This window comes from Talpa occidentalis, unplaced genomic scaffold (genome assembly GCF_014898055.3).
Source record: "Talpa occidentalis isolate TD23 unplaced genomic scaffold, MPIMG_talOcc4v2.1, whole genome shotgun sequence".
Classification (NCBI taxonomy): Eukaryota; Metazoa; Chordata; class Mammalia; order Eulipotyphla; family Talpidae; genus Talpa; species Talpa occidentalis.
In genome coordinates, this window is record NW_026555331.1 from 4,032,674 (window position 1) to 4,059,974 (window position 27,301).

At 68.2% G+C, this 27,301-nt stretch overlaps 1 protein-coding gene across 4 annotated transcripts; it reads right to left on the bottom strand.

Moving 5' to 3' along the window:
• Positions 1–295: 295 nt before the first annotated feature.
• Positions 296–27,301, bottom strand: DENND3 (DENN domain containing 3). 4 transcript variants are annotated; one of them, XM_037498867.2, is made up of 23 exons: positions 27,200–27,301; positions 23,541–23,817; positions 22,290–22,405; positions 21,947–22,089; positions 19,588–19,699; positions 18,543–18,662; positions 18,055–18,273; positions 16,690–16,805; positions 14,699–14,854; positions 13,961–14,057; positions 13,241–13,344; positions 12,522–12,721; positions 11,177–11,698; positions 9,828–10,087; positions 9,144–9,314; positions 8,534–8,663; positions 7,053–7,160; positions 5,821–5,960; positions 4,295–4,455; positions 3,744–3,877; positions 1,128–1,246; positions 915–1,049; positions 296–810 (listed from the first exon to the last, which is right to left on the bottom strand). In XM_037498867.2, exons 1-23 carry the CDS (start codon positions 27,299–27,301, stop codon positions 610–612), a joined length of 3,843 nt encoding a protein of 1,280 aa, XP_037354764.1. In that variant the 3' UTR covers positions 296–609. The 4 variants fall into 4 exon arrangements, with proteins under 4 accessions (XP_037354764.1, XP_037354682.1, XP_054547924.1 ...); XM_037498785.2 differs by having other exon boundaries at positions 915–1,052; XM_054691949.1 differs by lacking the exons at positions 296–810; positions 915–1,049; positions 3,744–3,877 and having other exon boundaries at positions 1,144–1,246.

Genomic DNA, 27,301 nt, shown 5'->3' on the forward strand with positions numbered 1-27,301 from the left:
CCGTCCACACCTGCAGCCGCGCGAGCTCGGGGGGCGGGTGTCCGGCACGTGCTGTCGTGGCCCCCGTTAGTGAGAAAGCGCTGAGGACGCAGACGCGGGCTGGGACCCCGCCGGGCATGGCCCATCTGCAGCCTCCGGCGGACAGGCCGGGTTTCCCGTCCCGGTAGTTGGCCAGGACAGCGCCTGCCCGGCCGGCCTCACCCGCGCCCCGGGTCTGCTCCCCTGCGCGCAGCGCACCTCCAGGGCCGGCGCGCCCGTCCCGCCGCAGAGCAGCCGCTTCGCGGCCCGAGGCTGGAGGCCGGCGCGGGCCCCACGCCCGCCGAGTGTGAGTGGAGGAAGGAGGGAGGCGGCCAGGGCCCGGGCTGCGGGTCACCGCGGCTCGCTGACCGCTTCGGCTGCCTCCGGGCTTGGCGCTTTCTAGACCACGCAGCGGGGACTTCTCAGCGGAGGTCACCACGGAGGCCGGCGGCGGCCCGGGAGGCCCCTGGCCCGGAAGCCGTTGGCGCCGTTCCCCGGTGAGCCCCAGAGAACGCGCAGGGGCTGGTGTCGGAACTGGGCCCCGGGGAGCCCCAGGAAGCGGCGTGAGGCCCGAGGCGTGCTGCCCCACGCTCACTCCACGGTCCAGATGGCGATCTTGCCCTCCTGCTGGCCCGAGCCGCTCAGCACGTATCTGCCCTCGGCCGAGCACAGGGTCCGCACCGAGTCCGCGTGGGCCGCCAGCTCCTTCTCCACCGCCCTCCTCGCGGCGTCGATCACGTAGATCTTCCCCTTGGCTGCCCCAGGCGACAGCCCCGTGCCGCCCACCCAGACCTGCGGGGCGGGGCGAGGCGTCAGCGCAGGGAGGCGGGCACTCGGGGCCCCGAGTGCCGAGTGCCGGGGTGGCGCCCCCCCAGCCCCGTCCTGCCGGGCCGCACCTGGCTCTTCACCCTGATCATGCACGTGACCTCGGCGCAGTCCTGAAGGGGGATCCTCTCCGGCGGCCGGGCCAGGTCCTTCAGGCTCCAGATGTAGATGTTGGGGCACCCGGTGTAGGCCGCCCACAGCTGCTCCTGCTGAAACAGAGACCACAGTGCACCAGGCGCCGTGGCCCGGGGGGAGCCCCGGGGGGGACCCCAGCTGCCGGGTACCTCGGGGAGGAGCTGGAAGCCCAGGAAGGAGGTGCCTGTCTCTCGGGAGTTCTCATCAATCCTCAGCTCTTGGCGAAGAAACCCGCTCGTGGTCACCACTGCGATGCTGTCCCCCGTGCCTGCGGGCCGAGGCCGGACGAGGTCAGGCCACAGGGCCCCACGCAGGCCCGAGGGGCGGCAGAGCCCCGGAGCCGCGGGCCCCGTCCAGTGGTGACCCCGTGCCCGCCGCCCTCACAGCCTGCTCAGTGCTCTGCACAGCACGTGGGGCCACGGCCGCCGCCCGCCGGGGTGAGGATGAGCAGCCCGCAGCGCCCGCCCTGCCAGCCCCCACCCCCGCCCGCCTCTGCCGCGTCCGCATCGCTAGTTTCTGTGAGTCGCGCGGGGAAAAGTCTCTTCCCAAACCAGGTTTCCTTGTCTGTGGGAGTCGGGCCGGGGGGGGCGGGAGCAGGTCACGGGGTCAGCAGGGGTGGCCAGGAGCACCTGCCCGAGGCCAGCCCCCTTACCCGTGACACGGGCCGCGCTCGGCCTCGTCAGAGAAACTGCCCAGGGCTGGGCCGCCCACTGGCCCTGCCCGCAGCCGCCGGCCACTCCTGAGCCCAGGGGGGAAGCAGTGCCCTGCAGAACAGCTCGACCCACGGGGACCGGGGAACAGGCCCTCGCGCCCTCTGCGCCGCCCCGTGCCCCCCGCCAGTACTCAGGCCCTTGCGGCTCTCCCCCCACCCTGTGGCCCTCGTGTGTGCCCCTGCACGGCTGGCATGCAGAGGGCAGGGGGCAGAGGTGGGCCAGGTGCACCACGGTGGGGAGAAGCGGGGGGCTTGTTCAGGTGACCCCAGCCGGGGCCAAAGGATAGACAAGCGGTGACACGGGTGGGCACAGGGGATCAGCAGGGGAGGGGTCCCTCCTGGGATCCCAGCGTTGGGGTGGGGGCACCCCCTTCACATCGGCCAGTTGGATGTGTGTACTCGGCCCCGCATGGGGCCAGCTCTTGGGGGCGCTTACACCTGCTGCAGCCTCTGGGAGCTCCTCACCGTGAGGCTCTCCCGGGCACAGCAGGGCTGCAGCCCACCTCCCAAGGAGGGAACAACTAAGAGCACGAGGCAGGCACCTGTCCAGAGTTACTGACCGCCCAGCGACAGCCTGGGCCTGACCCATGTATGCACGAGGCCTCACCCGGACCCAGCTGCACCGCGGACTCCCAGGCTGGACGGTCCCTCCCAGGACAGGGAGGGGCCTGCTGGGCCTGCTCGGGGTGCCCCACCCAGCGAGAGGAGACTGGAATGGATCGGCTACCGCCCGCCCTCACTCCTCCGGCCGCTCCCTGGGCCGCGGAGGGCGGGGCAGAGAACACGGGACAGCGGCGGCCCCCGGAGCACAGGACCGACGTGAACAGGACGCCAGTGCCCGAGGCTGCGGAGCACGGCAGCGGCCGGCAGACTCGGCTTCTGGGAGGCACTGAGGAAGCCCAAAGGTCAGGGCAAGGGTGCAGGATGGACACCTGGACTCCCGGGGCTGGACGTTCGTCAGAAACGCTGTCTTAAGCAGATTTCCCCCTAATTGCCACGAAAGAGCACGGAACACGCCAGCAAGGCCTTTAGAGGCGTCCAGTCCCGTAAGACACCAACTGAGCGGCAGTGCAGGGACCCGGGGGGGCGGGTGGAGTGTCGGGCGCTGCATCCCCGAGAGGCGACCGGCTCTGGCCAGCAGGAGGGGCGTGGCCCTCAGCGCAGCCTCCGAAGGCGAGGAGACGGGCACGTCGGGCAGAGACACTGCGCGCTGCAGAGCACGCAGGGAAGCGGAGCAGCAGCTGCCAGACAGAGACGTGAGGCCCAGTGGCCTCACCCTCCGGCCTCTGCAGCCCGCGGGCTGGCAGGAGTGGGGCTGCGAGACTCCTCTTGGGTGCCCCCGGGGCGGGCGCCACCCTCACCCATGACGGCGAGAAGCCTCGCAGCTCGTGGGGTGCGGGCGCTGGGACCTCCCGCAGCCGTGCCAGAGCCAGCCGGCGGCTTCTCCCAGGGCTGGTCGGGGCCAATTCGGCCCACAGAGCCACCAGCAGGCTGCAGCGTCCACACAGCGAGACGCGTCCCCCCGGCGCAAGGAAGCACTGATGCTGGACTGGGCAGCTCGGGAGGCTCCAGAGCAGGGCGCCCGGTTGGGGGGGGCACGGGGGCATTCACAGGGCGTGGTGGGGGCACCACCTGGCGGGACGTGGCGCTGTCACAGCGCAGCCACACGCCCAGGTCTCTGCTTTTGCTCCGTGGACTCGGCTCCCGTAACGACCGTCGGCAGCCAGCGCCCCGGCTGCCCGGTGCTCACCAGGAAGATGACGCTTGAGCAGCCCGCCGTGGCGTCCAGAAAGGCCGACCCCCAGGCACTGCCCTCACTGCCCCCAGCCCCGCCGACACACCCTGGGCCGGCAGCAGCGCCCGAGCATGGGCCACAGCCACAGGCCAGCGTCCCCCACCAGCGGGCACAGCAAGATGCGGGGGGCAGCATGCGCAGGAAGGCGGCCCCCAAAGCACAGCCTGGGCAGGCAGCGGGGCGCCAAGCGGGCGGGTCGTGCGGTGGCGACGTGAGCCAAGGGCGTGCTGCAGCGCTGCGGGCGGGGCGGCCACTTACAGCACCACAGGTGACCCTCGTGGGGGCTGATGGACGAGAGCCTGCTGCCGGGCAGCTGGAACCGGCTGGTCACCCGCAGTGTGCTCGCGTTCCAGGCCAGGACCGTGCCGTCCACGCTGCAGGAGTACACCTCGCTGCGCGCAGACTCATGCTCAGCCGCGCCGGCGCCCCAGGTAGGGACCCCCCCAGGGCAGAACAGGCTGAGCTACACTGGACTGATGCTGCCAGGGCGGCTTCTCGGCCTGGCAGCTCCGCCAGGGGCCCCATCCCCACCCCCCACCCCTCACCCCCACCCAAATGCCTTTCCGGGGATGGGGTTCACTGGCACGTAAGGTGGAGCCGACACTGAAAACTCAGCGCCCCCACAGGAATCCAGCTTTCTGACCTCAGCGCAGCAGGGAGAGCCGTGCTGGCCGGCACCGCTGCGGCAGGGCTGCCCTCCCGGTGCTCCAGGCCCACCCTCGTCACAGCCACCGCTGCCCGCCATCCCCCCACCCCGGAGACACTGTCCTCCAGCCCCTCCAGGAGCCCCGCAGAGGTGCCGGCCTCACCTGGGCGCCGAGGCGGTGGCGGGCACGGCCAGGTGGGTGACGCCATGGCGGTGGTCCGTGAGCTGCTTGTTGCAGGACATGCTGTGGACGCTGATGATGTAGATGACTGAGTCCTCGGAGCCCACCCACACCTGGCTCTGCTCCACCATGGCCATGCAGGTCTGCGGGGAGGGGTGGGCGCCCGTCAGTGCCCAGGCGGCCGCGGACAGGGCCAGCCTCCCGGGAGCCGAGGTCGCACCCTCAGCGGCCACCCTGCCACCCCTGGACAGCCAGGAGCGCCCACGCCCCGCGCATGTCTGGCACACCCCACACGCGCCCTGGCCGTCCCTGCACACAGCACCACGCCCTACGCCCCCCACCCCCGCCCTGCCTCCCATGTCCACCCTACGCCCCACGGCACACACGAGTGTTCCAGGCTGCGCAGGGGCTGGCAGGGCAGGCGGCACCAAGGGCGCAGGGCAAGTGGTGAGTGATGGCAGCGCAGGCCCCGGGCGAACTCAGACTCAGAAGCTCACAGCCAGGTCCCCAGGTGAGACCCGCGGGGCTGCTGGCACGTGCGGTCACCCCGTGCAGTCACCCCACCAGCCAGCTGCAGGCCAGCGCCCAACCTCCACCCTGGGTGTCCCTCTGGCCCTCTTCCCGCCTCTCCTGAAATGCCCACCGCCCTGGTGGTGCCAGGACCCGGTTCCCAAACACAGCACGAAGCCAAAGAATGACCGTCACGTCGCGGTGGGTGGGGGAGCAGGGCAAGCGCGAAGGAACTTACCTGTAAGTCAGAAACGCTTATGCTGGCGGCTTTCGTTTTACCAGCGCCGCCCACGACGGAGAGAAAGACGCGAGCTTGCTAACCCTGAATCGCTCGCTTAAAAAGCCTTTCTTTTCAGACCCCCGAGAGTGGGCGCCGGGCACCGCAGCCTCCCCACACAGCCTGCGCTAAAGTCACTTCCGAAGTGGGCAGCAGGAAGCAGGTGGGGGCACTGCCCTGCGGGACAGGAGTGACCGCTCAGCGCGGGACACCAGCACCACGGGCAGGTCTTGGCCAGGGCACTGGCCTCCCCTCCGCTCCTTCTAGAACCCGGAACCCAGGCGTGTCCATGCAGACGGGGACACGGTCCCGGGCAGGGGCAGGGACAGGACGGCCAGTGTCCCCCTCAGGGAGGGCCCTGAGCCAGGTGACGGCCACAGCGACGAGAGGTGGTGGGAGGCGGAGAGTGGGGCGTGGGCTGCTGACACCCCTACAAGCGTCACGACCGTCCCGGGAGGTGAGGACGACTCCAAAGCACAAACTTCACCGAAGGAAAGCAGCCAGCCTCGGAGCTCGGGGACGCAGGCGTCTCGGCCACGGGCAGCCCGACGCCACGGCGGGGGCGAACGCGTCCCTTTCCAATCCGGAACATGTGCAACTCCCCCGTGTCCGCTTCCAGTAAGTTCCGGGCCGCGCCTGCCCCCCAGAACCAACGCCTGGCACAGGGCGGCGCGACAAGTCACCGAGAGGAGCAGCCCACCGGGGGCCGGCGGTCACTCACCAGCCGCGCAGCGCCCACTTTAAAGCAGTGCTGGTGGACGGTCCAGGAGGAGGCATCGAACACGACCACTTTGCCCTCGCTGAGGGCGCACCACAGCTTGGGGTGCGCGTCCTCCGCTTTTTCCGCCGGGTCGAGGTGCCCTGAGAGGAAAGCAGCGCAAGGACGTCCGGAGAAGCCCTCGGTGCGGCCACAGGGGCGCCCCCGCCCGCCCCCATGCAGACACGCTGCCCACAGAGGGGTGTCCCCGCCTGCTCCGTGGCCCAAGCTTGTGGCCTCTCTGGGTCTCACTCGGTCCTGCGGGGGCAGGTGTTGCCACTGTTGTGCCCTTCGCCCACATCACGGGGCTGCTTGGCGCTGGCTGTGCGCCCGAGGCCGCTCCCCGACTCTCCTGGGGTCTGAGATCCCGCCAAGCACCCCAAGGGGCCCGCTGGGGGCTATCCCCACGAGGCTTCTCGGCTGTCCCACCCTGCCCGCCCTCTGGGGACGCAGGAGCCCCTGCCCCAGCGCCGTCGGGACACCAGCTCAGCCCCGAGACTCCCCACGCACCTGGACGCCACGCACCGCCGGGGCCCCCGCTGGACGGGGCCTGGCTGGGGAGGGGGCGGCCTCGCACAAGGCAGCGGCTGCTCCTCCACTGAGCCTCCCTCCCGGGCCCCCGACACTGGGGCCAGATGGCGCTCCCCCCGCCCAGGCTCCCCGCGCACAGGAGCCCCCCAAGGAGGCCGCCAGGCTCAGGGCCATCTCCGCCCAGACCAGGGCCCCGGGCTCCCCGCAGAGCGGCCTGGCCTCAGGAGGGGTGTGAGGCCGGTGCTCCCAACAGACCGAGCGGGCTCTCCGTGCCCTCTTAGCCCAGGCGGCCCCGCCTCCTGCCCCTGTCCGCGGATGGCTCCTGGGGGCCAGGCAGCAGCTAAGAGGGAAGGGGCCGGGCAGCAGCCCCTCGGGTCCGCAGTTTCCAGACCAGCGTGAAGGGACAGTGGCCTCATCTCCGCCACGGCCAGGTCTCGTGGGTGACCGTGAAGGGGAGGTGCTGGGACCGCCCTGGAATGGGAGACCAACGCCCAACTCGGGGTCTCGGCCCCTCACGACGAGAGGCCACAGAGCGGCCACAGCAGCTCCCCAGCCACGGCCCAAGGGCTCGCCCCCAGCCTGGCCTCATGCCTGCCCCTGCACATCGAGGGATGGCAGGGCCCACAGCCACACGGGCACGCCCCCCTGGCGGGCACGGCCCTCACCTGGCGTGTACAGCAGCACGTCCACAGCCAGCGGCAGCGTCTCCCCAGCTGACGGGTTGATTTTGTGCTTCAGTGTCTCTGAGGTGGTCTTGGGCATGGCCATGGGCACTGCAACCCAAGCAGACGGGCAGTCACCCCATCGGCCATGCACACGCTGCCTGTGGCATGCCAGTGTGGGGGAGGCAACCCTGACTTCACTTTTAGACAAATGCGAACACGATGTGGAGGGGCAGCTGAGCCCAGACGCTGAGGCAGCGGGCGTGTCGGGCGTGGGCGGAGGGCCAGCTGCTAGCCACCGGCCCTTCTCAGCCATGAGCCCAGCCCCGCCTCTGCCACACTCAGCCTTAACACGCCACCAGCAAGAGACTGAGGACACCTGAACTCCTAAAGCCCCTCCCCACGGGTAAATGTTCCAGGGTACAGCCCAGAGAGGGGCCCACACTGCGTCCTGGCCCCGGGTGCTGGCCGCCCTCAGCCCACGGCTCGGCACCCAGAGCACCCAGGTGCCACGTCTGCTGCCCAACACCTCTGGGCCACCCCTCCCAGGTGCACTGGGGAGCAACATCAGCCTGGACGTGGGCACGCGAGGGCTCCCATGGGCCGCCCCACCCCTGCTGCTTGCCCAGGCGGTCAGCAAGCAGCACGCACTCTGTGGGCCCGCCGTGGGGATGGCCAGCTGCCCAGAGCCGCTCCTCTGGACGGGCAGGGCATGTGGAGTTGCTTGTCTGACTTGGTGTCTGGCTGGGAAGAGGCCAGGGTGGACTCTGGCTCGGGCAGCTGACGCCCCAGCCTGCCTAGCAGGCCCCGGGGCGGGCTTGGGAGCGAGCGGTGCCAGCGAAGAGCTACGTGCCCGTAGGGTGCGCGCCCTGCCCGGGCTGCTTTTCCTCATTCCAGGATGTTTTGAAAACCTGAGTCTAAACAAACAGACCTGTAACAGCCCCCTGGCGCTCGACCCGACCCGGGGGAAGGAAACGCCTGTCTGGGGGACACGTGACCAGGAGTGGCCAGGGAGCGAGTGGCCGGGAGAGACGAGCCCTCGCAGGAGAGGTCCCCGGGCAGGACGCAGAGACCGGCAGGTGGGCGCTGGGACGCAGGCTGCTGCGCCAGGCCAGGGCTGCTTGCTGGGGCGGCACCTGAGGGGCGGGCGCTGCGGCTGGGAGGCCTGGGGTGGTGACGCTCGGGTGCACCCTCGGGATTTTACCCCGATAAAGCCTCTGCCCCGCGGGAACGCGCGCAGGCCAGAGGGGTGGCCTCTAAAGCCCCCGCGGCGCCCGGCGCTGCTCCAGAGTGAACTACGGGGCGGCCTGCGGGCCTTCTTGCCTGGGGCTGATTCTTGCGCTTGGGGGTCTTCAAAGGAGACCCGCCCCCCACCCCCACCCCGTGAGCAGGCGGAGACGACAGATGCGGCGTGAAGCGCAAACACCGCGGGCGGAGAAGCGAAGCGGGGCCTGGTGCCGGCGGGAGCCCATGCGCCCACTCACTCTCCGTCTTCATCTTGTCGAACACGGACAGCTTGGACGCCGCGTAGATGGCGCCGGGCGACTGCAGCGTGCCGACCACCGCGTCCATCAGCAGGGCGTGCGTGAGCGCTTGCTGGATGTACTGGGGGTCCTGGGGAGACACAGAGGTCAGCAGGGCCCCCAGGGGCTGCTGGCCCTGAGCGTCCCGCCGCGGGCCGGCGCCTCGGAACTGCTGCAGACGCGGGCCGGCGGGCCTCAGCCTGGTCAGCCCGTGGGCAAGAAACCCGACAGCCGGCCGGCCCGGCAGCCGCAGGACATGGACGCCGAGGGGCCTGGGTCCGCCCTGGGCTCAGAAACCTCTGCAGACCTCGGGGCCGGGCGTGCCCACCGCCCCCCAGTGCGTGTGGCCCAAACACTATCCCTGCGGCGGGCGCTGCGGTCAGACGGTAGGAAGGTCCCCCCTCGCGTCCGCCTCTGCCCCCACCGCGGCCCAGGGCCGCCGGGTCCCAATCTGGTGTCCCCAGAGGCGCCGCCCCGGCTGATGGGGCACAGGGAGCCCGGGACACACGAGGCGCAGCAGGAGCCAGCAGCGCCCACGGGGACCTCGTGGCCGGCCGGGTCTGACCCCCACCTTGTGGCCGTCGGCCAGCTGCTTGCCCGCCCACATCTCCTTCACCATCAGGCACCACAGGTCGCACTCGGTCTTCAGGTTCGCCTCAAACGCGTCTTTCCGGGCCGCCGTCTTGATCTTCAGGGTGGGGATCCTCAGCACCAGGAAGGCCACCGTGGTGCTGCGCACCTCCTGCGCGGGGACAGAGTCGGCACAGGCCAGGGGGCCGCGCATGGGTCCCCCAAACGGCCGTGCGGGCGCCCCTCAGGAACGGCCGGGCCGGGCCCCACTGGTGGCCACAGGCCTGGGAGGCCGCCGTCCCGGGCGCTTCTCCCTTTGCCTCCTCAGCCGCCTCCCTCCCTGCAGTCAGGACACGGCCCCACGGCAGTGGGACACCACCGGGAGAGGGCCAGTGGACGCTGCTCGGGCCCGGGCCCCCCACGGCGACGTGACCCTGCCGCTGCCGCTCGTGGGCACCGGCCTGGGCCGCGCGGGGGTGCGAGGGGCACGGGGCGGGGGGAGGGCGCGGAGAGCGGGGGGCCGAGGGCTGGGGTACTCGCAGGGGCTCGAGGGGGTCTTGGGGGGGTTCGGGGTGGCGTCTCCCAGGCTGCGGCCCCTGCCCCCCAGTGGCCGTGCCCAGTCTTGCGGTCCTCCGACCTCCCCGGCTGCAGCGCCCGCCTGGCCCCCAGCGCGCCCGGCCCTCACCTCGATGTCCCTGAAGGCGGCGATGTCCACGAAGCCGGGCCGCCCCTCGGTCAGGAGGAACAGGCGCTTCTGCGTCATGGCGATCTTGCCCACACCGCGGCTCGTCTTGACGGAGCTGGACAGCTTGTACACACACTCGTTCTTGTCCAGGCGCTCCACCGCCGACGGGGGCAGGCTGACCTCCTGGGCCTCGGCCTCTGTCTCCTTCCAGCAGGTGTAGAAATCCCTGAACGTGTCCGGGTCAATCAGTTTCTGGTGCCCTTCGAGACGCCGAGGAGAGAGGGTCTCAGGGAAGCGGGCGCAGCCACGGCGCGCTGCCCAGACACGGCAGCAGGGGGTGCCAGGACGTCGGTCGCCAATGGAAGCGAGGGCGAGGGGGCACCCAGGCCAGGTCCTCACGGAAACCCACAGGCCTGCAGGCAGCACTGGCAGAGCCCCACTCGCTATGGTGAGACCTGCCACCTGCGGACTGGCAGCCACGCTGGGGCCAGAGGGACGCCGGGCCCATGGCCCTGGATCAACCCTGCCTGATGCTAGCTCTGCCGTGGAACTCAGGCTATTCTAAAAACGAAAGGTTCCTTTTCTTATCTGCAACCAAGAACACCTGCTGACCCGGAAACCTTCCCTAGTGTCCCGACATGCAGGCCGCAGGGCTCTGCACAGATGCGGGCACGGGGCCCAGGGTGAGCGCCAGGACATCAGGCGCAGAACCGCTGTCCTGTCTACGAGCTGGAGCTGGGCCCTACACCTGCTAAGAGGCAAGCCCGTTGCTCCCTGTGCCGGCTCCTGCCGCCCCGGACCTCTGTCCTGGGCCGGGACCAGGCTGGCAGGGCCCTGCTGGGACCAGGCTGGCAGAGCAGACCCCGCGCAGCAGCCTGGACGGCCTTCTGGCCGCACAACAGGGGTCCCTGGTCCCAACAGGGGGCTCCTCGTCTGCGCACCCATGCAGGGCCCCCGCTCCGCAGACACACGGATGTCCCAAGAGAGGCTGAGGCCAGGGAATCAGCGGGAGTCCCCGTCCTGCCGGCAGGCCTCCGGGAGCTGGACGGACGCACGCCGGCGCCTGAGGAGGCTTCTCTGCAGCGGGGCCACCTCTGCTCGCCCAGCAGGGCTCCGTGCTCCCCAGCCCCCAGTGCCACCCCAGGACAGCCGTGAGCCTTCACTGCTGCATCTTTATGGGGCTCCGTGCCCACCACACACCGCTTTTCTCCAGCAAACCTGCCAACACCGACGTGGCCAGCTGCCCCCGGCCCTGGGGGAAGAGGGCCATTGTCCTGCTGCCCTGGGGGCCTCAGGCCGCCCACCCGTGCCAACTGCCCACACGGCGCCCGCCCAGGCCGCCCTCTTACCCACAGTCAATGCTTCGAACAGCCGGTTGATGGTGCTGGTGTCCCTCACGATGCCCGACTCCTGGACCCGCTTCACGAAGTCGTCCAGCGGCATGTGCTGCCTGGGCAGCTCGAAGTTCTTGACGCGGTCGTCGGCCTTGGGGGCCTCGCAGGGCTGGTCCGTGACCTCGCTGATGAGCCGCCGGAGCTCAGGCGTGCACTCGGCCTGGGCCCGCTCGGGGGCTGCCATGGACTCCACCGTCCTCCTCACGAGCGCGGCAGGGAAGATCCTCACATCCGTCTTGTACAGACTCTGGAAGTCGAGCAGGGCGGCCAGCAGCTGGCCTTGCATCAGGTACACGAACCCCCGCAGGTAGAAGTACCTGGCCAGCAGCGCCGAGTGGTCAGGGGCCAGCAGCCCCATGGCCTTGGTCAGCAGGGCCACGCAGTCCGTGTAGTAGGCCTGCACGCACTGGCTCACCAGCGGAAAGTGGACCTCGGGGATCTTGAAGGTGTATGTTGCCTTAGGGGGCACATTCGGAACTGAGAACGAAGGGGAGAAGGGGACACTCAGCACAGCCTGACGCGTGTCCCCCCGGCGTCCAGGTCCGCCTTTCTGCCTCGGAGGCCGCGGAGCCGGCAGTGGGCACCCCTGCCGGAGAGCCCCACCCCAGCTGAGCCGGAGCCCGTTCTGCTTCCCACCCTGAGGTCCCGGCGCTTTAATTGCCAAAACAATGCTGACTCGGCAGCGAGTCTGAGGGCCTGGCCCGACCCCAGCCCCAGCCGGGCGTGCCCCAGTGACATGACGATGCGTCTGCAGAACGGCTGGAGACCCCGGGGGCTTCTCGTCCGTCACGCAGACATGGGAACCAAGGCTCCCGCCTGTCCGGCCACTCAGCTGTGACGTGCCAGGCCTAAGCCAGGTGTCTCACGCCCACTCTTTCCACGGGAATCACCTCCAGGACTCCGGCGGCCAGGACACGGCAGCCAGCAGGTGTGCGGCTCACACCCCAGGAGCCCTGCCCAGGGCGCCCGGCCCTAGCGGCCCGAGGCTGCTCCACCAGCGGTCCCTCTGGACACACAGTGCCTCCTGGTGTCGGCCCCTCCAGTCTGCAGGTGCATACACCAGAGAAAGCAGTGACGCTGCGGGGGTTGCTGCATGGCGCCCTGCACACAACACGGACTGTGTGTCCACACCTGGGTCTGTGCACATACGTGCTGACAGCTGGGCTGTGGCGAGGAGCACACGCGAGCCGCTTCCCGACCGGACGGCTTGCACAGCGCACGCCTGGACGTGTTCCAAACAACTGGGCCCTCGATGGATGGAGGCCCCGCCCCCTCCCCAAGGCTTGGTGGCATGACCCACCGGCGGGGCTGTCCCCGTGGCCCACAGGGCCCGGTGTCCGCAGCGAGGAGTTGCGGGGCAGCAGCTCGGGGACAGTGATGGCCTGCAGGTCAGGCATGCTGACCACCATGCGCCGGTGCGCCACCTGCAGGGCCGAAGGCTTCCGGGAGGCAATTTTCTCGATGGTTGGTCTCCGTGGGCTGATGAGCATCCCGTTGATCCTGGGAGAAGGAAGCCAGGGCCTCAGAGCCACCGGAGCAAGGGACGGGGGGGCACCCAGCGCGAGGAGGCCATTCCTCTGCGAGGCCCCCACGCCATGGGGAGCAGCGGACACGCGTCTCCACTCCCGCATGGGGGCTGCACGCCCAGAGAGACTGGGCCGGGGTGAGGGCACAAGGCACCATCTGCAGCTGTGCTGGTGGAAGGATGTTGAGAGGAGCAACACGGGCAAGGTGGAAACGGCTCTGGGTGCAGAGCACATGGGGGGAGAAAGAGAAGGAAGCTGGACGGGGAGCGAGCAGAGCCGGGGGACAGAGGGAGAAAGCGGGGTGGACACGGGCCCGGGGCGCAGACGCGGCAAGCTCGGGGACTAACACAGGCGAGCAGGCCTGGCGGCCGCCCGCTCAACTCATCATGAGGCTCTGCATGCGAGTCTCTTCCAACGGAATCTGTCGTTCCTCCGTGGAGACAAAGACTCTGCATGAGCCCTGGGCCCGCGCCGTGCACCGGGCTGGCCATACCTGTCCTCCTTGGACTGCGTGCTAAGGTCCATCTGAGCGAAGGCATCCATAGTTCTGCTGAGCCGGGCTTTGAGGAAAGAATGAAACATGTACGTGTCCAGGACCTGAAACAGACGACAGGCTCCACTCACTGGGCTGCGCTGCCTCCCGCCCCGCACCCGCCCCGGCTCCCGACGCCCCGGCTCCTGACTGCGGCCCTTGACGCCATCCGACTGGAGGGCCCGGCCGCCCTTTGTGTTTGAAAGTCACAAAAGCTTCAAAAGCCCAAACCACCTTGCCCCAGAGGAAGCCACAACCAGTCTGAGTTTCGTGCTGGGCACCCCCTTGGGCCTTGCACCCGTGGCCACCGTCCTCCCTCTGGGTGGCCAGGCTGCCCGTGGCCCCGGGAGGGTCAGGACGAGCTGGCGCTGCTCTCCCTGCCAGACGAGCCCGACATGGCCAAGGCTGAGGAGTCCAAGGTGGGAACGGGGGTGCCCAGCGCACTCGCCCACCCTGTGCGGCACCCACAGGCGGCTGGGGGCTGGGCCGGGTCAGACCAAGCCGGGCGAGACGGACTACCCCGCGGCCTCGGCCTAGCCTGTGTGCTGCTCTGGAAGGGAGGCAGGAAGCAGGGCGGCCAGGGGCCAGGCGTGGCTGTGGGGCAGGGGCTGGCCACCAACGTGGCCCAACAGGCCCAGAAACGCACAGGAAAGCGTGCCCTGGCAGCAGGTGGACACTCACCTGCCGGTAGAACTGCTGGTCCCCTGGGGCCCTGGTCTTGAGGAACTCCGCGCTGTTGAACACGCGGTGCTCGTAGTTGAGGTGGTTCTTCACATCCCTGCAGAGGCGGCCGGTCAGCGGAGTGGGGGGACCCTGCCAGGGGGCCCACCCCTGCTGCTGTTGGTGTGTCCTGGGTCCCCACCCGCTTGCCCCCGCCTGACACTCGGGGTGGGCGGTACTGCTGGCCGCCGTCAAGGGCAGCCGCCTGCAGTGGGGTTCAGGCGACATGGGGGGCCGGCCCTTGCCGGTCTGTGAGCCACAGAGTCGGCAGCAGGCCAGGCCGTGGGGAGGACCGCCCTCCCCTGGGGCATGGTCCCATCTGAATCCGTCGCTACGTTTTCTTGTGTCCCCAGGAACGCACCGGCGCCCACGAAGGCTCAGGGAGAGCGCGGGAGGGAAACCCGCCCGCAGCCCGTCTCTCTCCCGGCAGCCACCAGGGGGCGGCGCTGCTGAGGGAAGTTGCCAGGACTGGAAGGAAGAAGCCCCCCGCTGGGGCCCCTCCTGAGGGCTCTGGCTCCCCCCTGCATGTGGCTCCATTCCCCACGGTCACCGCCCGCCCCCCCAGCACTGGCCCCGAGCAGGGGTGTCACAGGTGCCGGCCCAGAGACCACCCTCCCAGGCACCCGCACAGAGGCGGGAGGGTCTCCCACTGGGGGGGGGGCAACCCAGGGCCCCCCCAGGAATGGCTGGGCTGGGTACCTGAAGATGCCGACCAGCAGCTGCAGCGCCATGTGCTGGATCTGGCAGTTGAGGTCCTGCTGCCAGGCCCGCCTGCGGGCTCGCCCCTCGCTCAGGTCCGTGCTGGCCGCCAGGTGGGCGAGGTCCAGCTCATAGTGCAGCCGCAGGCTCTGGGCCCTGGGGGCAGACAGTGGCTTGGGATCACACTCCTTGCGCCCACGGCCAGCCTGGGGACACGCCGGGACCGGGACCCCACTCTCCAGGCAGTGACAGCCAGCACATGCCAGCACCGGAAAAATCACGCCTGGGAGGTCGTTCACCCCTTCTACGTGCCAGCCAGCACGACCTCACCGGGGTCTCAACCTCGGACCACACTCCTGGCTGATCCCAGCCGAAGTCCCATCAGCCACTGCTTGGACTGGTGGGGTGCGCCCCACCCACCCCACTTCCTGTCCACGCTGGCCCCACACCCTGCCTGGCAGGTCGGGCCACAGTCCCGGGAGGCCCCACGCCTGGCCACCAGGGGTCGCCACTGACTGTGGGGCCAGGTTCAGAGGGCGAGGCTACACGGGGCTGCGGGGCTCACGGGCACAGGTGCGGGCACAGCCCCCAGGCCCAACCTGAGCTGTGCCTGAAGACCAGCGGGAGTCTGGCTGTGAGCACCGAAGCAAACCTGCCGCAGGCAAGAGCCCCGCTGCGCCCGCGCCAGCCCCCGAGGGACGAGCAGCAGACCAGGCCCAGCCCGCGGAGCCGACGAGAGAGAACAGACAGGCACCGCGGGAGAGGAGGTGACGGGGAGGCCGGGCCGGCCCAGCCGTGGCGAGCCGGGGACCGGGGCTTGGGGGGACAGCGGGAGCACCGGGGGGGCCACCGCCAGCTCCTCAGGGGAGAGCGGGCTGGCAGGGGCCAGTGTGGCTCCTGCACGGGGTGGTGGGGCCGGAGGGACTAAGTCCAAACACAGGCTGGGGGACGCACTGATCACCCCACATGTGCAGAGGCCCCGGGCTGCAGGCAGCTGCCCGCAGGAGCAGCCAGATGCACTTCGTCCGGTCCTGGCCACGGGGCCACAGTGAGGACAGGGCCGGTGCCGGGCTCGAGCCCCCGGGCCGGCAGGAAGCTCACAGGTGGCAGGAAGCCCAGGATGCCGCACCTGCAGGAGCCGCCTGGGCAGAGGGCAGGGGCGCTGAGGGGTGCGCCCCACGTTCATCTGGACGCCTCGGCACAGCACTGGGGTGCACGGGGCCCTTCTCGGGACACAGGGCGTCGACCGCAGTCCCTTACCGACAGGCCCAGAAGCGGGGGCTCTCCCTCTGCCATTTCATGCGACACCGAAGGGGAAACACTCTGGATAAGCGGTGGGGACCCTGGCGCTGTCCCTCCCTGCGCCCACCCAGGAGGAACAGGCCCTGTGTCCTGACACCATCAGTGACCCCTCCTTTCTTCCACCCAGAAGCAGCGCCCATCAGACCCCCGCCAAGCCCCTCCCCCAGCACAGGCGCCCGGGGCTCGCCAAGCCTGAGTGTGCTCCCTCCAGCCCGTGGCGGGCAGCACTGACACCCAGGGACACCAGCAAAGGGGACCAGGGACAGAGAAGCCCCCACCGGCTCTGCAACGAGGTGCGGAGCCCAGCATGGGGGGCGGGGGGTGCCCTGCTCGGGGCTGAGCCCGTTCTGTCCGCTGCGGAGCAGGGCTCTGTCCCTAGCACACGCGGCCCGGTGAGGGGTGACAGGTGAGGAGGGAGGAGGATGGGGTGGGGGAGGGGCTCCAGGTCGCAGGCCGGACCCTGGGCCCAGGCTGCCGGGGACGGGGCTGCCCCGGCCCGGAGGGCCACAGTGAGCTGGTAAACAGATCAGGGTAAAGAGACAGCACTCTTTTATTTTAAAATACAAATTTCCCAACTAAATCCATAGACTACATCTCTCAACGAGCCCAGGTTGGGGACCCCGCGGGGTGAGGGGTGAGCGTGGGCGGAGCGGGACCGGGGGCCTGGGGTGCAGACCCGCCCCCTTTACCTCTGGATGAAGGTCTGCGCTTCCAGCAGCGGGACGTTGGGAACGGAGACTCCCTGGTCATTGGAGCAGGTGACACTCCCGCTGTCCACGCTGATCAGGACCAACCCGTCTGCCTCCTGGGAGTGGGCAGGAGAGGCCGACGTGAGTGTCTTTGACATTGGGCCCCTCTCTGAGGACACCCGGACCTGCTGCCCGGTCCCGACGGTCGCATCCTCATCACCCCGTTTAATACGAAGTCTTGTCACCCCCAGAACAGTCTACGCCTCGAGTTACAGCAGGGAGCTGAGCTTGATGAAATGATGCTGCGTGTGGGTCAGGAGTCCACTACATGTTGTCCGGCTCTCCCTACCCTGGCACAAGCCCTGCAGCTACCCCCTCAAGGAGCCTGGAGAGAACACGCCAGAATCCAGCGCAGGCATCCAGCCTCGTGCCTGCCCAGCTCCCCATCAGCTCTGCCCTCTGAGAAGTGTGGCTGGGCGCGGCCACCCACTTAGAATTCCTGAAATGGGCAGCCGAGTGCTTGTCTGTGGCGAGACAGGCGTCACGCTGAGTGTCGCTGTCCCGGGAGAGGCCCTGGTGTGCCCTCAGGGCTCCAGCAGAGACTCCAGGGCAGACAGGAAGAGCACTGGGCCCGCGAGGCCACCGGCGTCCCCTCCCTGAGCGTCGGTCCAGGCTCGCCTCCGACCCCAGCGCACCCTGAGCCGGCGCGGCCTGTGGCGCAGAGGCTGAGCCAGCACCGGCCTGCCTGTCTCCAGCAGGACAACAGGGCCCGGCACTGCCCACGGGTCAGACAGAGAGCAAGCGGCAGCCGACTCGGCCAGGGCCCGACTCGCGGGCATGGGATCGGAGAACCGCAGAAGCCTCCCCAAAAGATAAATGACACAGAAACGACGGCAGCCCTGCCAGCCGAGCCGCCTCGGGCGCCGGGTGGAGTGTGCGAAGTCCCTCGCCAGAACCCGACTTGAGAGCACCTCCCAGCCCCCTTCCTGGGGGGACGCTGAGGCCCAGTGAAGGCGCGCGGCTCACTCAAGGTCCCAAAACCAGTAAATACCATAGAGCTCGACAAAGCCAGCCCCCACCCAACATGGCTGCGCTCCCGCACGCAAAAACCACCGGAAGCCACTGAGGCTGCTGGGAATTTCAGTGAGTCAAGCAGCGAAGAAGGTTCTGGCACCCAGAACACATTCACGGCCTGAGGTGGGGGGACCACCCCAGAGCGCCATGGGCATGTGCACACACCTGCGTGTGTTCAGGGCCTGGTGCCCCACCAAGCAGCCCCCCAGCCCTGGCTTCACTCAGGACACTTCAAACCGGCGTCCCGCTGGTGCTGGCAACAGGCCGCAGACCTGCCGGTCGATACCTGACCTTGCTGACTTCTTCAAAGTGGTCGAGGTGGCAGCCCATGAGGAAGGAGGTGGGAGCCATGAGGAAGTCCAGCATCTGGCTCGACAGGACGGGCACAAAGGTGTGCTGCCACTGCAGCGGGTGCAGGAAGGCCAGGAAGCACTCGGCCACCAGCGTCAACAGGGCCCAGTTGGAGGAGAACAGCACCACACGCTGCTCCGTCAGGAGGCACGTCAGGATCTGGGGGCGACATGTCAGGCCTCGCGCATGTCCGCTCCAAGGCTCGCAAACTGCCCCCACCAGAAGGAGTCAGGTTTCCCCGGCTCCCTGCTCACTAGACACAGCCTCGCTGCCCCGGGGAGAGCCCAGCAGAGGCCGTGCACGGCCGTGCCCGCCGGCTTCAAGCAGAAACCCGGTGTTTCGAGGCCACTAGTTTGCAAGCTGGGAAACGACCGGACTCGGGGTGCCCGTCGAGTCAGGGGGCACGCGCCCTCGGGTCAGGGGCCTACCTGGAGCACCTTCTCGGGCCGAAAGCACAGGAAGGGCAGGTGGAGGTCCAGGTCGATGAGGGGGCTGTCGGGGTCCGCGCGGGAGGGAAACACAACCTGCAGGGGCTTCATGTTGAGCATCTGTGATGACCAAGGCCAAGTCAGCGCAGAGCCGCCCGCGGGGGCCAAGGCGCGGCCACCCGCCCCAGCTGCCCTCTCCGGGGCGCCCGCCCTCCTGGACAGCGACAGGCGCCTCGGCACCTCTGCTCAGCAGAAGCCGGCAGGTGTGCCGAGCCCGCGGTGGGCCCCTGCCGCCTGGTGGGGTGACCTCCCGTCTCCAGTAATCATCAGAGAAGAGCAATGACACCTCAGAGACAGTATCCCCAAGGGACTGGCAGCAAAACTGAGTTGACACTCGCTCTGCACCCCAAGATGTTTACTTCTTGGGTGTCTGTTTCCAAAAAAGGGGAGTGCCCTATAGCTAAATTAGCAAACGGGCGTCCTCGCAGCGCTGGCGGCCGAGGGGCCTGGGGACCCGGGCCACTGCTCTCCCACCGTCCCCCACTCGGCCCCGTGGCGGGGGAGGCTAGTGTCACAGAACCAGTGTCCACAGAACCCGGTTCAGGGACGCTTTCCTACCACACAGTGGCACCGAGAGTGACCAGAGTATAAACCCCGTTGCTGTTCACTCATCACCCCAGACAGCAGGAAACAGGGAGGAATCAATTGCAGCCCCGAGAGTCCGGACGGAGAAGCAAAAGGGGAGCCTGTGACTGCGGTTCCGGAGTCCTCGGCCCAGCAGCAACGGTCTCGTGCCCAGCACGGCCAGCTTCCCGCTCCGCGCCCGGCCGCGCCACTCGGCACAAGGAAAACCCTTGACGTCAGGTAAATGTTTTAACTTCTACGCTTCCGGAATGTTTCTGGTTTATTTCTGGTTTTGGCCTTGGATAGACTGTGCACGCGAGCTCGCGGCGGGAGACGTGAACACAGCCACCTGGACCGCCTTCATGGCGTCGCCTCTGCGGCTTCCAAAGAAAGAACAGAAAATCATTCTCGAGCCAATTACCAAATGGAGTGGTCCAGGCGGCGGGCTGGGTATTAAGGACAGTTTTGCAGCAAAGTCTTTTATGTGATTGTCAACTTCAAAATCTTTGCAGAGCTTCAGCTGAGTCAATAAGCTGAAACGGGAAGACAAACACGTCAAGAGGAGACGGGGCCGTCACCCTCGGGGTCTCCGGCAGGTGAGAGGGCGGGTGGGGCTGGAAGGAGCTGGCACTTGGGGGCCTGGGTCACGCCCTGCCCCTTGATATGGGGCCGCTCACGGGCGTTGGGTTTGTGGGGTCGCTGGAGGGGTGTGGGGTCCTCTGTGTGTCCGTGCGCTTCATCAGGAATGGACAGCATGGCCCGGGGGAGCCACGGCCAGCCGGCCCGGGACACTCTGACGCGGGGAGCACGGAATGCAAACACGACCGGGCGGTGGCCCCCGGGGGCAGGGGGACGGGCCTAGGAGGTGACTACAGGGGGACAAGGGAACTCTGGGAGGTGAAAACACCCCACGTCTTAACTACACTGGGGGTTAGAGGGACATGTCCCTTCGACAAAGCGCAGCCGACTGTCTGAAAGCGGCTGGTTCCGTGCAGGCCCACGAGCCCGCAGGGAGGCTGGTTGTTGGAGCGAAAACGTGCGCGTTCTCGTGTCCACGTGCACAGAAAGGCCAAGCTCGGGACGCGCTTCTACAACATGGGAAACAGCAGCCTGACAGGTCCTCACTGCGGCCTCATCGCCTCCCCCTGGCTTCACCCGTGTTCTCCCCATGAGGCAGGCCCCCCGAGACCTCAGGGTCAGTGGAGGGCAGAGGCAGGTGAGAGCCCTCGGGACGGGGCCACTGAGGAGCGAGCGGAGGTCTACCTGAGGGCCCCGCTTGGTCAGGCAGTCACAGCGGAGCCCCAAGACACCCCGCCCTCCCAGGACAGACCCGGACTGCCTGGGCCCACGCAAGGCCACGCCCATGCACTCGAGAACGAATAGTCACCCATGGGCAGCATCGGGAATAAGTCAATGTCCCTCGGGGGTGAATGTGTTGTGAAAACACAGCAGCAGCGAGTGAGGTGTGAAAACAAACTTTCATTATCTGATTTCCCCCGAGCACTGCTAGGTAAGTGTCTGCTCCACTACCCTGCCACGTGGAGGCCTCAGGCAGGGCCATCCCCGGGGAGGGAGGCGGCCTAGAACGCACATGTCCGGCCTAGAACGCGCACGTCAGCTCGTGTGTGCATGCTGCGTTTTCAGTTCCGCCGCTTGACTGCGCTGCACCGCTGTGGTTCTGATTGCTCAGCGATGGCGGTACAAGAAAGAGAAGACGCAGGAGCGTGAAAAGCTGGCGTCTCTGAGTCACTGGCTGGCACCAGCGTCTGGCGGTTGGACGTGTGCTGTGATGACGCGTCGCGGCCAGCCCTGAACAGGGGCACGGGGAGGGCCAGGGCGGCCTGCCGCGGTCCAGCCAGGGCTCTCAGCCCCTTTGGTGCAGTAAAGGGAGAGACGGACCGTTCTGCGGAAGAGGAAGCGGAAGTCTTCCTCTGAAGACTGAAAAGCTGTTGAACCTCATGTGCTAAAGGTCATCAGCTAGTGGCCCGGCGGGGCCAGGGCCTGAAGTCACATCGACCGCTTCTGGTCCCAGAGTGCAGGGCCACGGCGGCCCTCTGCTCCATGGGCTTTACACAGGTGGAATAAAACGCAGCTAGACCACGCTGTGGCCGCAGAGCAGCCATGTTTAAAATTATTGAGCACCATCAGGCTGGGATTTTAATTCCCAGGGTGCTGACCGGGCCAGGAGGGTGTCCTGCTCAGCACCCCGCTGCTGTGCTCGTCCAGGGGCAGGCAGGGTGAGTGACTGTCCTTCAGGAGGCACCAGGGACAGCCACGGGCTGCCACGCAGCATCACGACACAAATGCAGCCCCAGGGACAGTGGCTGCCGAGAGGACACCTCTGAGGATGCAGACAGAGTGGAGGGCAGTGCAAGTGCCCGGGACGCTGACCACCCCGCACACGTCCCCCAGGGGCACCAGAAAGCCCCCGGCCTCCTTGGCTTCCTGCCCAGCGTCAGCATTTAGACACTTCAAGACCAACCCTGCCCGGACAGTCACCTTTAAGATGCCTTTAATAACCCCCCTGGAGGCCAGCGGTCCCCCAACTCGCTCCGCTAGCCGGGGAGTTTTCTCTGATGCTGTTCTCTTGTAAAGACCCAGGCAGAGGTAAAATCCCCCAGATCAACCTCCTGTCCGACATTGGGGCTGACTGGCACCCTGTGACCACACCACTCCCTTGTGGTCACTTCCAGAAGCATCTGGGCTTCCCAGGACCACTGGGCCAAACCTGAGCCTGCCCCGCCCTGGAGCCCAGGCGCCCACAGCCAGCCGAGGCTCACCAGGACAGGCAGTCCTTGAAGGCGTTGTAGTAGGGGAACCGGGACACCACGCACACGGCGAAGGGCACGAAGCAGCCGGCAGCGCTGGCGGTCGGGCCCGACGGCTCCCTGTGTGCTCTTCCGTTGTAGAAGCAGTGCTCGTCCTGCGGACAGCCGCCCGGTCACCGCCCTCAGCAGCGGGGCTCAGCATCCCGGGCAGACAGGGCTCAGGTGGACCGTCCTCCCCAGCCCCCTCCTGAGCTCCCGCCCCACACGCCTCTCGCGGCCGACGGCCCTGTCGGGAGTGGAGGTCACACGGGTGGTCAGAGGTGGCCCTGCCCCGGCCCGTTTCAGGGTGACGCACCTGCAGGGGTCGGTGGTACTGGGCAACCACACCATAGGTTCTGTTCCCACAGACATCAGTGAGCACCAGAAAGTGGACATAGTCCTCCTTGGGTGCAGAGGCCACACACATGCCCCCTGCAGGCAGAAAAAGAAGGAGGCTCCCTTGGGTCGGGGCATCTTGAAGGCTTGGGCTACCCAGGAGCCCAGGAGCCAGTGCACAGGGCCCCGTCCCTCTTGACCATCAGCTGTGGCTCTGACGCCAGGGTGTGCTGATGCATGGGCCATGCTGCTGGCCAGCCCCACCTGCCCCAGGCCCCCTGTGTGCCTCTGTCCCTCTGTGTCTGGAGATTTAGTGAGGGCACAGCTGGACAGCCAGAGAGCCCCTCAGGACAGCACTGTGGAGAGAAAAGGTGGCCCAGCAGGTCCCAGGGGTGGAGACCCCGAGACCAGGAGCCTGCCTCAATTTACTGACGGAAAGCACGAGACTTCTACATTGAGCTTCCGTCGGCGTTTTCTGCATCAGTCACCTTAACGTTCCTCAAAGACCAGTGAAAAGATCAAAGTCCGGGACACAAGCCCACTGCTAGCAGGAGCTGGTGAGCTTAGGGGTTCATGCACGTGCCGAACCCCAGCTTCTGGTCTCAGGGACACAGGAAACAGGGTGTGCGGGGCCCACTCTGGGGTTCAGCCACCACAGGCCACCTGGGTGAATTTTTCTTTTTAAAGATTTATTTTATTTATACAAGAGCTGGGGTAAAGGCCAGAAGCGCAGGAGGGTGACAGGATTCACCAGAGACAGAGCTGGGAACCTAACAGGCAGACAGGCCAAAGACACTGCCAAGGGGAGCAGCGGGGAGACAGGAGAGGTCTGCCGCGCCATGTGGGAATCTCCCTGGCCGGCCGGGAACAGAACCGTACTGCAGAGGCTGCGGACAGCTTCACAGCGCGGTGCTCAACCCGCTGCGTCACCGGGGAGACCCCACCTGGGTGAATTTTAACCCAGGTAAAGGCCAGCTCTCTAAATCCAAGCCGGCCAGCCCTGGGCAGCACCCCAAACACCTCTGCTATCCACAGCCTCTCCTCCAAGACTGTTCCCAAGAGTGGAGGCTGCGCTGAATGAACTAAGCACACCTCCAGCTTTGAAGCCCCCAGTTAAGAACATGCAACCCCGGCCGGGCCCCAGGCCGCCAGGGCACCGGCCGCTCCCTGACCAGGAAGCTCCTCCAGGCAGACCGGCCTCTGGCGGCCAGCCCACCACCGGCCCAAGTACCTGGGAAGCACAGCTGAGGCAGGGCCAGGAGGTCCACGCCGTCGGGGACGCTGATGTCCTCAGGTTCCGGCCCGCGGGGGCCCCCCGGCTGGTCCTGCCAGGCCTCGGCGCTGGGCCGCTCCCGTTTCTTCCTGAAGGAGCGCCTGCGGGCCTTGCTCAGCGTGGCACCCTTGGCGCTGGCTGCACGGCCATCCTCCTGGCAGACGAACGGAGGCACGAACACGGACAGGACCTCCGGCTCCAGAGAAACGCCTTTGACTCCCTTTTTCTGGGCCACCTGGAAAAGGCAGAAGCACACGTCACCGCAGGGGAGGAGCCCTGTCCTGCTGGCCCCCGCAAGCTGCCCTGTCGCTCCCGCCCCCACCGGCAGCCACAGCCACAGTGCAGCTGCCCCCGCTGGCGCTTGTGACAGCCAGGCCGCCGCCATGGGCACTCACGCCGCTGAGGACACAACGCGCTGCTGCGCCGAGCGGACTACAGATCCCAGCGGGTCTGGGGCCAGGCAGCAAGTCACGCTGTCCCCCAGGGCCTCCCTGGCAGGCGGTGAGTACAGGGGACAGAGGGAAGCGGAGGAACTCAGTCCCCGCAGCCCCGGGAAGCCCCACTCCCCTGGGAGGTGGGGGGAGGGGGGCCTCTTCGCACTGGCAGGCCCCTCACCAGCAGGCCCGGCCCCGGGGGAGACACAGAGGAGGAGTCAAGAGGCAGAGATGAGGCAGAGATGGGACAGAGCGGAGAGACGCAGCCTCGGGGGTCCACGTGATCCAGGGGGTCCACGCAGGAGTGATTGAGTCTTGAACTTGGCACTTATTTTATTGTTAAGCCTTTTCAGTCTCTTCTCTCCACCTCCTGTTCCTCCTCCGCCGCGTGCCTGGCACGGAGCAACGCGCGCGTGGCCGCGGAGACAGACTCTCTCCAGCACCAAGCCTTTGTCAGAGTCGGGTCCCGTGGGGGAACCTTCCACTTAAGGATTGAGGCAAACAGCCATCGGCGCGGGCCCTCTCACGCACCGCCTGCTTCACGCCGCGTCGGGAGCACTCACAGTCCGCGTCGAGTTTGCAGACGGTTGATGCCGCGGCTTCAGTCCCGTCACGGAGACGCAGGTGTCAAGCCCGTGTCACGCTCGCAAAAGGGGTGAATGGCCTCTTCTAAAGCGTTCCTCCCAAACCCAGAGGTTCAACCCCACTGGCCAGGAAAACGCGAGCCTCTGTTTCTCCTGCACAGAAAAAGGTCGGTCCATCCAGGACACCAAGGGAGTCCCACTCTGGGCGGAAATCACAAGCAGCTGGCCAGGGGCTGAGAGACCGCCGCCAGCACCTTTTCCAGAAACTTCCCTCATAGTTCTGCTCGCTTGCTCTGTCCTGACTGCTCCTGACTGCTCCTCTGTCCTGACTGCTCCTGACTGCTCTGTCCTGACTGCTCCTGACTGCTTGCTTGCTCTGTCCTGACACCGCCCCTCCCCGATAAATCCTTGGTCCCTGCCCCTTCTCAAGTGCCCGACCTGCTGGGCAGCTGACATGGGGCTGGAGCCAAGAGCCCACACTGGCCCCGCTGCCACCACGCCAGGCCCTTCAGCAGCTCCAAACTCTGGTTCTGGCTGTGACAGGGTGCCTGGCTGCACTTCACCGTCTAGGGCCCAGAAGACAGCCACAGTGGACGCTGCTGCTCCCCCGTCCACCTACGCCGGATCATCACCCAGGCCTTCCCGCGGGGACCGAGCACCAGCCATGGCACCAAAGCTAACAGCCTCCCGCCTCTCCCTCCCCCTCCAGCCACTCAGAGACAGGGCCGGAGGGCGCCCCCCTGGCAATCGGCCTTCTCCACGAGACTGGGCTTCTCAGGGTACAATCCCCCGTCTCCTCGACTGGAACGCCACCCTCCTGTTTGAGCCACTTTTTTCCTATGCAGCCACTCAGCGTGGCGCAGGGGCTGCTCACAGCTGGGCGGGGCGAGAGACACAACCAGAGAGCCCTCCCCCTGCTTCCCGCCCGCCTGACGTGACTCCCGCCCGCCCGCCTGCCCGCTACAAGCCATAGGCCTCTGAGGCTTGCCTCCGGGCACCCTGTTCCTTCTGTGGCGCGGTGCAGGCACCCTCCCCACCAGCCACATTTCCACGCACCCAACAGCTGTGCCTGCTCCTCTCCACACACAGACCCACCAACCCCCACCCGATGGCCGCTGAGTCCCACTCCACGCCGGCTCCGGCTCACAGTAGCCCGTGACCCCACACAGAGATGGACGCCCGTGACACACCCTGGGGCCTGGCCGCCCCTCACCATGGCCACCGGCCACGCACATGACTGTTTAAATGAATCAAAACAAAATGAAATTTAAAATCCAGTTCCACAGCGGCACAAGCCACACGTCAGGCGCCCGGCAGCCACGTGGCTGCGGCTACCAAGTTGGGCGACGCAGCTAAAGGACACGGCCGTCGTCCGCGAAGCCGGGTGACGTCCCGGAATTCCTCCACACCGGGCAGCATCGCCATAGCAACCAAGGAGTAACCACAACAACTTAGGTGGGGGCTGAAGTGTCTTCTTGAAGTCCTCCTCACTGTGCCCGACAAACGTGGCCTCGTCTCCGACATAGGACAGGAGGGGGGCGCGACACCACCCCGAGACTGAGGAGAATATTTCTCATATTTCCAGGCACCTGTTCTCAGGGGTCACCGAGCTGGAATGCCTGAGTCACAATGAAGTGGTGGCTTCGAAGAGCAGCGGCTGGGACGGTAAAGGAACTGCTGTGCTGGCGGGTGACCGGGTCTCCAGGCCGGCGCCCCGGAACGCAGCGCCCCCTCCCCGCGGGTGTCTCCGCCTCTGCCCAGCCCGCGGGGAGGGCACAGACCAGGGCCGGGGAGGGCACAGACCAGGGCAGGGGAGGGCACAGACCAGGGCCGGGGAGGGCACAGACCAGGGCAGGGGAGGGCACAGACCAGGAAATCCCGGCCCGAACCCCCGCTGGCTCGTCCCTGGGGCCCGGAGTCCTGCCCGGGCGGGCACGGTGGGCACGACGCCTCGGGCGCCCGCGGGGCAGCGGGCATGTCCCCCGCGAGGAGCCGCGCCGCGATGGGGACCCCGGGTCAGAGGCGGGAGCGGAGGCCGCGGGGCGCCGGGGAGGCGGCGAGGGGCGCGGGTGGCCCCGGCCGCTGCCAGCCCGGGGCCCGCACGGCCGCTCACGCGCGTCGCGGCTGCGGGTCCCCCGGCGCCCCCCAGGCCCGGCGCCCCCCCAGCCCCGCCACCCCCCAGCCCCGGCGCCCCCCCAGCCCCGGCGGCCCCAGCCCCGGCGCCCCCCCAGCCCCGGCGCCCCCGAGCAAGGCCTGCCTGCCGGGCAGCGGCCTCGCGGGCCGCCGGGGAGCGGGGCAGCCCCGCGGACACAGGCGCCGCAGGGCAGCCTCGGGCCGGCGCCGCCGCCCGCGGGTCCCGGAGGGTGAGAGGCCGGGCCGGGCCGGGCCGGGGGCCGCGGGGCACGGCAGTCGGCGCCGCACGCAGAAGCAGCGGCGCGGGCCGCGGACAAGCGCCGCCGCCGCCGGAGGGGGTCCGCGGGCCGGCGGGGTGCGCGGACCTGCCCCCCCGGCCCCCCCGCCCCGACCCCCCCGGCCCCCCCGCCCGGCCCCCCCGGCCCCCCCGGCCCCCCGGCCCCCCCGGCCCCCCGGCCCGCCTCACCTGCTCCGGGCCGCGCCGGCGCCCCCGGGGCGCGCCCAGCAGCGCGCACAGCTCCAGCAGCCCCGCGGGGGGCGGCGGGCCCTGCGGCGCGGCCTCCGCCAT

Coding starts and splice junctions, on each gene's coding strand:
- DENND3 (XM_037498785.2), bottom strand. CDS start 27,301: ATGGCGGAGGCCGCGCCGCAGGGCCCGCCGCCCCCCGCGGGGCTGCTG. Junction 22,406..23,540: donor GCCTCAGCTGTGCTTCCCAG/GTACTTGGGCCG, acceptor TTCTGCCTGCAG/GGGGCATGTGTGTGGCCTCT. Junction 22,090..22,289: donor AGTACCACCGACCCCTGCAG/GTGCGTCACCCT, acceptor GGCTGTCCGCAG/GACGAGCACTGCTTCTACAA.